A 10,707-nucleotide genomic window follows, 5' to 3' on the forward strand; every position below is an offset into this window, starting at 1 on the left:
TGCCATTCTGATTCTTATCAAATAATTCTTTTCGCGTTTTCAAGAAAGCCTAAATCTACGCTCTCTTGGCGTTTTTCAATAGGATTCATGATTACTTTAAAACAGAAGCCTTTAAATGGTTTAAAGAGAGTTTTCAAGAGAGAATAAATTCATGCTCTTTTGCGTTTTTCATTAGGCTTCATGATTACTTTGAGACAGAAAGCCTTAAACGGTTTAAAGGATTTAATTAATATGGATAAGTTATTAATATTTACAGTGCTTGTTTCTATGGACAAAATAAAACTTGAAATTGATTCAAATTAAACTACTTTATGGAGAATGATAATAAGCGGACAAATTTTAATTTAAATTGACGACACTCGCCAAAGATGTAACATCTGGCAACTCTTGAGCTAAAATTCCATCTTATTTGCAGCTACTTTAAAAGGGGAAACATTGGTGGCATAGTGGTGAGAATGCTCGGCTCTCGTCACTGCTCTCCGGTTCTCCGGTTTTCCCTCCCTCTAAAAATCATCTTCTAAATTTCAGTTTCATCTTAGGAGATATTCTTCTATAGGATTAACCTTTTTACATAAGTCAAGATCCAAACATCACTGAAGGCAGTCTGAACATAAGATAGTAACTAGTTTTCACTTTTGTTTATTACAACCCAGTGCTAAGATAGTGTAAATATATTTAAATGTTGTAGCAAAGTGTATTTTATTATCAACTGTTTTGTTTGTTTGTGTTCGTTTATTTTTTTCTTTTCTTGACATTTTGCTTTGTCCTGTTTTTATCTGTTATTTGTCGCTCTTGTTCTTTCGTTAGTTTGTTACCTCGTTAGGTTAGCTCGTTCTCAGTAATGATTCATTTGTTATATTGCGATTCTTTTATTCAGTGACGTGTATTGTCCATCAATTCCTGGTTTGGTTAGATTATTTTAGTACATGCTTTGTTGATAAATACCGCTGATTTTGCTAAGCTAACTAAGGGTCTCACTCAGCTGTATTCACCACCAAATCATGTACTGAAATAATCTAATCTATCTAATAATCTATATCGGCCATCCAGCAAGCAAGACAATGTAACAAGATTAGTAAAGATTATAGTTATATTTATATTATATATTTATATTTGCGCCCTTAAAATCAGAAAAAATGTAATGACTACATTCAGTCCCTTGGATGGGCCAATTATATTAACCCTGTAACTCAAACTATTTTTTTAAACATGGAAACAAATATGGATATGGAGTTGATGATCACGCGAACGACAATTTTATTTGGGAAAAGTTTGTTAGTATTGCACAGTCAGAAAAACATGGCGAAAAACTTAGCTAAATAAAAGGGTAGCTACGGTAGCACTTTTAAAAGCACTTTTAAAAGCACTCACACTTCTTTGAAATGATGATACTATTGGCACGGTCTAGTCTAAGAATGTTGTACGTTTAGTAGTTGCCGCATTCTCCATGTTCCCGATAATTTCCCAGACATGCTCAGTGTTGCTAAACCTTTCGTAGTGTGCAGTTGATACGGCTTGGTATAACACAACTTTAAACTCACTTTCTTACCAATTTAAGTGGCTACCCAGGATCGTTTTTTGATAATTTCGTTTCGTTACAAATGATTAATAAACATCGTTAACCTCATTTTCTCGTAGTAAACGAATGAACTTTTCTTGTGAAAGCCATCATGGTGTTCCCGTCTTGTGGCGTTGTTCAACTCACAGATCTTTTTCTCTCTGCTAAAGTTAAATGACTTACAACCATTATACAACTGACAGTAATTCATGCAGGTGAAAACATCCGGGACATTTCCTTCCGTGTACATCACGTGACCGATAATTCTGCTGCCCTCGCCCTCTTCGCCTTCTTGAAAAATTGTATCGGGTTGATCTAAGTGGAACAAAATGTATATAAATGTGGCTGCCGTCAGAGTTTACTACTAAAATGAAGCTCCTAGTCGAACTGCTTGATCAAATTCGGACTTTTATTTGCACATGAGATCATCTTTTTAACTGATAAATTGGTAACCCAAAATCAAATCAAAATTAGATAACACTACATTACGGCCACACACGCTCATCGTACGTTCTACGTTCTTCAATGTTTCAGCGCTGGCCAGTTACCACAGGAAAACCAACATTGAAAAAAAATTAAACTGAAAATATCTAGCTAAAATCCTGATGAAACGCCACGGAATAGGGAGTTTCAAAATACCTGCCCAAGTACACTATAAAAACCTCACCTGCTCTGGTGTGCCTTCCGTTTTTAATGCAGTATCGACCAGGTAATGCCTTAGGTACGTCGCTGAACTTGTACACGTAATATCCAAAACACTTTCTGATGTGTACCGTGGTGTTCTGATAACAGCAGTCACTGTTGAAGTGTAAGCAGACAGTTTTCTTGACGATTCCATCTTGGATGCTTGGATGTGCTCCGTTCAACCATCCAGGGGCCTGGGTACCACACCTGTTCTGTGGGACACACGTGGTTGGTAACTGATTACCAGATGGGCTCTGGATACGATACCACTTGCTAAGGTCAATATCTGTGTTATCGTTCTTGACTTGAGATGAGTGGTAGATGTGGTTGACAGCCCTGGACACGTCACTGATGATGCGGTAGTCATGGCAAAGATGAAGAGGAGCTGTGTTTTTTAAAATATAAAATTTTAAATAAGAAATGCTGTAAGTTGAATAGAAAAAAAGCGTGGTCTTACCTTTTGCCTTGAGGGTCATGTTCTTTGTTCCTTCTCGGTTGGTAGCAACACACACGTACTCGCCATTATTCTCAGTGATAGTGATCTCTGCAGTAGATGTCTTGTTTACTAGCACTACCCCTGAGAGTACCCAGGCCACGTATGGAGTAGGTGAACCTTTGGCTTGACATTTCACTGTCTCATTCGTAAACACGAACGTGTTGTTCTGGAAGCTTGGAGTAACTTCAAGAAATCCTTAGCAAGGAAATAACATAAGGTGTTTATCAAAGGGGGTCAATTGTACTCGAAAAATGGAGTTGAACTTAAAAGTTGACAGAATGTCTCCTATTTTGGAGCTTTAAACATTCCACTATATAGACCCCTTGCATATGACATCAAAGCAGCTCGATCTGGGGGACAAAACAAAAGAATCCCAATCTCCTGAGAATTGGAACATATTGTTTTGTCCCCCGAATTGAGCTGCATTTCAAAGTGCTGCAAGGGGTCTATTTAGAGTAAATAAGACTCCCGAGAGTGAAAATAACTGTTTACGTTAGAGTTGAATTCAATCCCTTAGATTGGGTTTATGTAACTTTTTAGTAACGCTTTATTAACTAGTATATGTTCTATTTATCCTTACGTCTGTATATCTATAAAGTTTAGATTTTTTTTAAAAATAAAGACATTATTATTATTATTATTATTATTTATTATTATTGGCTGGAAAAGAAACAAAAACTGCCGAAGGGCGGCAATAATCCATAATTATATATATATATATATATATATGTATCTATTTATAGTTACATTTGCATGTTAATTGTTTTTTAGGCTTTTTAAATATTTTTTTATTAATTATTAGGAAATCAGTATTTTCAGCCATACTTGCTTCGGTTCGTTGTGCACGGTTAGTATCACGTGATGGTACGGTTCAACATCAAACGCAAAACAATACCTTTATTCTATGGAGTTTCCAAACCATTTCACTCCATTAACTATGATCTGCTACACTACCATACTTTAAATCTATTAACGGATTCCGGCACACTTAGTTCTCACCTCTGAGTTGATTTATTTGTTCGCCAGTTAACACACCATCAATGATGTACAAGTCCATGACTGAGCCAAGAAACTGGTGTTCATTTGTATGGCCATCATCACCTATCTGGTAAGTGTCTCTCGTTGGACGTTGCCACCTTCTACTTTTGTCAATGGCAAGAGTATTTTTTTCCTTAGCGTCAATGTAAAGTTTGCTAACACCTCCTGACTGATCCCATGTAACCGCAATGTGAAACCATTTGCCAACGTTGATTGTGGACTTGCTTTCCAAACTAGGACCGTACCAGCCTTCATCTGTTGAATGGCGAACAAACTGAATGATTCCAGTTTTATGGACTGCAAGGAAGAAGTTCCATGGATCGTACCAGTCACTAAATACTGCTTGTACTCTATCGTCAAGGATTTTTTTCACTTTAACCCAGAGAGCAATGGTGAAACTCTTGCCACGAAGTTCAACTTTAGGAATTCGTGCAAAGCAGTTGGATGGTTGGTTGAAGTTGATGGCTTTTCTTCCTGGATAACGACCTTCGACAAAGGTAGGTCCACCGTGGAGGCTGCAATGATTAATATAAAAAAGATTATTAAAAACTGTTCGGTCAAATCCTTTTATTTTTGAATAAGTCAATATTGCCTCGGGTTTAAAGCTATTCCCAAAATATAAAAAATTATTATTCTTTCAAAAGCACGAAAATCTTATCCAAAGAGTCTAACTTTATCATAATTAGCCGTAGACCCGCGCGTGCAAGAAAACCATTTAGAACAACGAAGAGCTAAGCACAAAATACGCCGGTTGCCAAGACATGGCAAGAACATATCCGAAATCAAGAGAGACTAACAAGGTTTAACATCCTGTCACTATCTTATAATTACTTGTATAAATTGAAATACTACGTTTTGTAATGAAGTGTAGCGGAATAGGACGAGAAATCGATTGCATGGCTTCATATTATCATAAACAAGCTAACTAGTTACTAAAAAATGGAGATTTTTTTCCAGCCACAACCCAGTTCTAATACCTTAATTAATGACACCTCGTTAGATCTTTTTTATCCGTACGTACGTGTCGTACAGAATTGTTCTACGAAACTAGTTATTTTAAACGTATTCCTTATAACACATGTTAAAATAACAACAACAACAACAACCAGCGACGACAACAACAAACATTTAAAAAGAGAAATCCCCTTTTTTAAACCTGCGCTAAGCGATTTTGTGCTTACGTTATATTCGCTTCCGATCCATTCAGTGTCCAGTGTGCAAGAGTTCTTATTGTTGGCGGTGGTGGTGGCGGTTGCGATGCTACCTTATCGAAACCTCAAAGACAAGTTACACAAGTTAGATTGATCCAACATCAAGACCGTATTTTACCGTTTCTTTTTGGCAATCGTTGCGGATGGACGGGAAAGTCAAGGCTAAACACCAAAACGAGTTTTGGTAAAGCAAGATCCAAAAGTTTTTTAAGTTTTAGATAGATTTACTTAGGGTGACTGACTACTTTAGGAAAAAGTAATAAAGAAAGCTTTCTTAGAAATATATATGGCATACAGAACCTACTAACGGCTCATTCCATTCGCTGCGCTCACTTGTGAGAGATCTTTTCAACACGAGAAGATAAATTGCGTATCTCCGCGCGCCCATGTAATATCCTCTATATATTAATGAATATTGCGAACTTGAGAAGTTTTGGAAAGAAAAATAGCGGAAACCAAGTTTCGCACACAAAAAATTAAAAACTCAAAATTTAAGAAAATAAAATAAAAAAGTTCGAAAGAAATTTTCTCAGGACATCTACATTAAGCATTTTGTTTGATAATTAGCTTAAATCATTTAAAGCAAAACTTGAGAATAAGCTAAAAATTCAGCATTTTGTTTAATAAGGCAAAAATCGTACTCAAACGATAACAATAGAAGTACATACACAAAAGATTGTTTTTTGCCTGTCGTTTTAGAAATTCCAAAGAAAAAAATCCCCTGAGTCCCCTTGCAAAAGTTTTGGGTTGATTTATTGCCTTTTTAATGAGGTGAAAGCAGACACCTTTTGAAATCCCGAGAAATAAACAAGAAATAAATTCCCTGAAAAGAGACATTTCTGAACTTTTCGAAATTTTGTCAAACTTCATCAACGATTCTAGTTTATCCCGCTTCATTTAAGGGGCACTTTTCGGGACAAGATTAATCAATCATACCTTGAACTTGGTTATCTAATGTTACGATAATCACTACACAAAGTGCCTGCAAAGAAAAATGAACAAAGAATGGATTTAAAAAAAATGAAAATGATAACGTAACGATGAGTATGGTAATAATGACAGCTGTCATGGCAACTGTGATGGTAATGCCATGGTAATGTTGTTGGTGGTGGTGGTGGTAATAGTAATGGTAATAGTAATCAGTGGCAATGGCTATGGCAATGGCAATTGCTTGTTCCTAACTTTGTCTTTGTTTAGCCGACATCTCCACGATCAAACGTTTGCCCGGTTTCAAAAAGAATCATAGCGTCTACATCTTTTGTTTTTTCATTCTCTGGAGAATGATTACAAACTGCTTAAAGAAGTCATGTGATAATGTGCATTTGATCATATTCACATGTTAAAGTCGCGCTTTATAAATATAAAAATTATTATTATTATCACGTAATCATCGCAAATCGCTGTCCAATGGAAGACCAGATCGCATGTGGATGTGATGGTCTTCGTTAAACACGTTATTGTCATTTAACTATCGAATTATCTTATTTTCGTTTTTGTCCAGGCGTTGAAGTGGCATGAGAAACATCATTAAGTCCTAAGCCACGATGGTAATTTATGCTTTCTTTTTTCAGGGGGAAAAAGAATTCAGTATGACCTGAAATGAAACAAAGCAATCGTGATACTTGAGGCTCTATAACCATTAACTGAATATACAGTCAGCTATAGACAGTTTATAAACTCTTGCACTGTTTTTCTTGTAAAGCTTTCGCTCTCTAACATACATGCCTTGATTGATTCATGTCATTGGTTCATGTACCTTTGAAAGGAAAGCCCTCATGCTTTGTATGGACTCGCCAACTCGGGATTTTTTCCATTAGGGGAACGACAGCTTTTGGTTAAGTTTATATCAAACTCTTTTCTAGGACTACACGGGTGTTATTTGATCAAACTTCAAGTATACCGGCTAGTCACACAAATTAATATTCCATTTCCATGGTAGCAACATGTTTATAGGCCATTTAGTAGAATAACATATTTTTTTAGATTTTCAATCGATATTCCTTTGTTTTCTTTTCTTTTGTCTCTCCCTTTTCCTTCTCCTTTTCCCCCGAATTCATAATATGATTTCCTTTTGTGTGTGTGAGAGAGAAAGTAGAAGCCGGAAAATCCCCCTTAATTACACGCAAAGCCGTCCCGGTTTCTACACACATCAAGGACACTTTCTTCGCCTCCGTTTTTTTTTTTGTTTTTGTTTGTTTGTTTTTTGTTTGTTTTTTATTCTTGTTGTTTTCATTGTTTCAAATGTCAAAGTGAACGTTTTCGGTGCTGTAGCACGAAATCCTCTCAGTACTATTTGTATTTTTGAAAAGGAAACCCAAAATAATATATAACAAATAACAATCTAAAAATGGATCCATGCGAGGGTATAACAATCTAGACATCTGATGGTCTGACTTACCGTTAATGGAAACCATCCCATTGTTTGATTCTCTTACGATTTTTTTTCGTAAGCCTGCGAGCACCAAAAGTAGAACGAGATGTTGTTTTCGCAGATGGTATTCTGACAAAAAAATATTTGTACTTTCAAGTCCGTTAAGGTTCTTTTTAATCATCCATAGATTAAATACTTTAGTTAACGAGTTTTAAATGAGTCAAGGTGTCGATTTTATGTCTTGATTAAGAAAACTTAATTCATATCAACTAACACCTAGGTCTCTCATATTGTTGCTTATGTAAAACCATCAGTGATTGAACCAATGAGAAGATTTGTCATTTTTCTTCTGTTCGGATCCCTCCTTTTGAATAACATAAACAGGCAGGTGTGAGTTAAAGTTGATAATAAACTAAGTCAACAATCTTTCCTGGGCTCGGTTGTACTAAGGGTGGATAGCACTATCCAACGAATAAATGCTTATCCAGTGGATAAGTAGATGATGTTATCCCATAAATCTATCCATTGGATAAGATTTATCCATTGGATATCTCCATCCGCCCTTCGTATAACCAGGCCAGGTGGTACACTTGATGGGCCCCTGCTTACCATTAATCAAATATAATGATTACTGTGATTTGCTTACTACAATTCTCAGTATTCTGCGAATTGAACCTCAGACATTTCAATAGCCTTGTAGTAAAATTGGTTTTTCGCTGCCTACATTCAAAACTAATCATTAGGTACTTTCATATTTTTGACTGGCAGCAGTGGAAAATCAATGTTCAGTTTGCATGAAAATTAAAAGACATGCTACAATGACAATCTTTATTCTGATAAAACAAATATTCACTACATGTGTTTTTTTATCAAAAACCTTTTACCTCCAGATTGTTGAAAAAGGCCTTTATCGCGTTAGTCTGGCATTTTAAAATAATTTTTTAAAAAATTTTGTGCTACCTAAATAAATACGATGCCAGGTCGACCAGAAAGATTTTCCTCAATAGGTGCGACTGTCACGCAGGCAGACTTTCCTTTGGTCTAGTACAAGTTCCCTTACTTAAGCCGTACCTTCCAGCACAACCTGAACTACAACCTTAGCATTGGTTACAACTATAAGTACAAAATTGAATACATAAAAAATCAACTAATGGCGCGTCGTTATAAGCCATTCCGGAGTTGCAGAACGCGTTGCATCATGGGGCTGTTTTAGGGACGCTGTGATGCTTTTATGGCTTCTTTTTCACTTGCTAGTAGTGAAAAGTTAAAGAAACTTCATTTACGAAACTTTAATTGTAGTGTACGTTAATTTTTAAATTCTTTTAATGCATAGAATGCCAACTGATTGATGAACTTGGTAGCTTCTCTCAAAACAGCCCCATTATGCAACGCAATTCTATGACTCTGGAAAGGCTAATATAACAATGATCTAATCTAAGATTCTTATTTTCCTAAAATTTGTTACATAACGACTACTTGTTTCTTAAAATTGGCTTAATTTTTTGAACTTTCTGTTTACTACGAAAGACTTCTCTTTTTAAGGATGGTGCCTGCTAATTGTCGGCCGCCCGCACACTCATTGCACATGTGCAATAACGTAAGGCTAGCTAAGCAGACATAGAAGTGTCCTTAGTGAACTGTGATAGTGAATGCACTAACTTCCTGGTAGAAAACAAATGAGATTTTCCTGTGGAAGGCATCTGGATGTTCCCCTCGTGTGGCGTTGTTCAGCTCACAGATCTTTTTCTCTCTGCTAAAGTTAAATGACTTACAACCATTGTACAACTGACAGTAGCTCATGCAAACAAACACGTCCTGCACGCCTGTATCTGCATGAATTACGTGACCAATGAGGCGGGAACCTACTTCTTCGTCAATTGCTTGAAACATTGTGTCAGGATGGTCTACATAAAAATAGAAGATTGAAAGACAAATTAAGAGAACTAGTCAGTGCAAGATATTCTAAACCTGATCATAACATTATTTACCTTGGTTGTCGTGTTGTTGATTTTCAATGCAGTATCGACCAGGTAATACCTTAGGCACACCGCTGAACTTGTACACGTAATATCCAAAACACTTCCTGATGTGTACTGCGGTGTTCTGATAACAGCAGTCACCGTTGAAGTGAAAGCAGACAGTTCTCTTGACAATTCCTTCTTGGATGCTTGGATGTGCTCCGTTCAACCATCCAGGGGCCTGGGTACCACACCTGTTCTGTGGGACACACGTGGTTGGTAACTGATTACCAGATGGGCTCTGGATACGATACCACTTGTTAAGGTCAATATCTGTGTTATCGTTCTTGACTTGAGATGAGTGGTAGATGTGGTTGACAGCCCTGGACACGTCACTGAGGATGCGGTAGTCATGGCAAAGATGAAGAGGAGCTGTTTTAAAACATCCAATTTTAAAATTTCAAATTTCACATAAGAAATGCTTGAATAGAAAAAGCGTTGCTTACCTTTTGCCATAAGGGTCATGTTCTTTGTTCCTTCACGGTTGGAAGCAACACACACGTACTCGCCATTATTCTCAGTGATAGTGATCTCTGCAGTAGATGTCTTGTTTACTAGCACTACCCCTGAGCGTACCCAGGCCACGTATGGAGTAGGTGAACCTTTGGCTTGACATTTCACTGTCTCATTCGTATACACAAACGTGTTGTTTACAAGGCTTGGAGTGGTGATTTCAGCAGGGAAACCTGAGCAAGGAAATGAGAAGGAGAATAATTGGATATTAAATATGTGGCATTGGCATTTCATTGGTATGTTAATATCATACAATGCTTTCTAGTGACATTTAAGTAACAAGTGGAATATTCCATAGTGAACCACGAGAAAGAAGGCATCGTATAACTATTGAATCTTGAGCCTGTGACACTCCTTTAACACTACTCTAGTTTACATATCTTCATTGCAGCCATTAATAAAACACTTCATGTTTAAGATTACTATATAATTCTTTGTTTTTAAACAAAGAATCACTTAAAAGTGATTTGCGTGACTATTCACTTCATCACACCTTCCCCATTTTACACTAATGTTATACTCGAATCTTTTAAGATTTTCTCAATAGTTCACCAGAAACCATTTCCCGACGATGATTTAAGCACGCCTTTCCTTTATTTTATAGTTCTCACCTCTGAGATGATTTATTTGTTCTGCATTTAAGACACCATCGACGATGTACAATTCCATGACTGAGCCAAGAAACTGGTGTTCATCCGCATGCCCATCATCACCTATCTCGTACGTGTCTCTCGTTGGAGGATACCACGCCTCACTGGTATCAAAGATCTTTGTAGCAACTTCTTTAGCATCAATATAAAGTCTAAAATTACCTCCTG

General features: G+C 36.7%; 1 protein-coding gene across 1 annotated transcript; it reads right to left on the reverse strand.

The window, feature by feature from the left end:
- Window positions 1–1,072: 1,072 nt before the first annotated feature.
- Window positions 1,073–10,676, reverse strand: LOC116300088 (uncharacterized). Its single transcript, XM_089038006.1, has 10 exons — window positions 10,501–10,676; window positions 9,823–10,062; window positions 9,347–9,748; window positions 8,997–9,262; window positions 5,924–5,969; window positions 4,958–5,051; window positions 3,738–4,291; window positions 2,700–2,933; window positions 2,226–2,627; window positions 1,073–1,873 (listed from the first exon to the last, which is right to left on the reverse strand). The coding sequence occupies exons 1-10, from the start codon at window positions 10,556–10,558 to the stop codon at window positions 1,596–1,598; spliced, it is 2,574 nt and encodes an 857-aa protein (XP_088894132.1). The 5' UTR covers window positions 10,559–10,676; the 3' UTR covers window positions 1,073–1,595.
- Between the last annotated feature and the right edge of the window lie 31 nt (window positions 10,677–10,707).

The sequence above is a fragment of the Actinia tenebrosa genome, unplaced genomic scaffold (assembly GCF_029948245.1).
Source record: "Actinia tenebrosa isolate PJP-AT-01 unplaced genomic scaffold, QUT_ActTen_1.0 PGA_scaffold5__44_contigs__length_20552954, whole genome shotgun sequence".
NCBI classification, from domain to species: domain Eukaryota; kingdom Metazoa; phylum Cnidaria; class Anthozoa; order Actiniaria; family Actiniidae; genus Actinia; species Actinia tenebrosa.

Coding starts and splice junctions, on each gene's coding strand:
- LOC116300088 (XM_089038006.1), bottom strand. CDS start 10,558: ATGGAATTGTACATCGTCGATGGTGTCTTAAATGCAGAACAAATAAAT. Junction 10,063..10,500: donor ACAAATAAATCATCTCAGAG/GTGAGAACTATA, acceptor TTCCTTGCTCAG/GTTTCCCTGCTGAAATCACC. Junction 5,970..8,996: donor TTAGTGCATTCACTATCACA/GTTCACTAAGGA, acceptor TTTTCTTTGCAG/GCACTTTGTGTAGTGATTAT.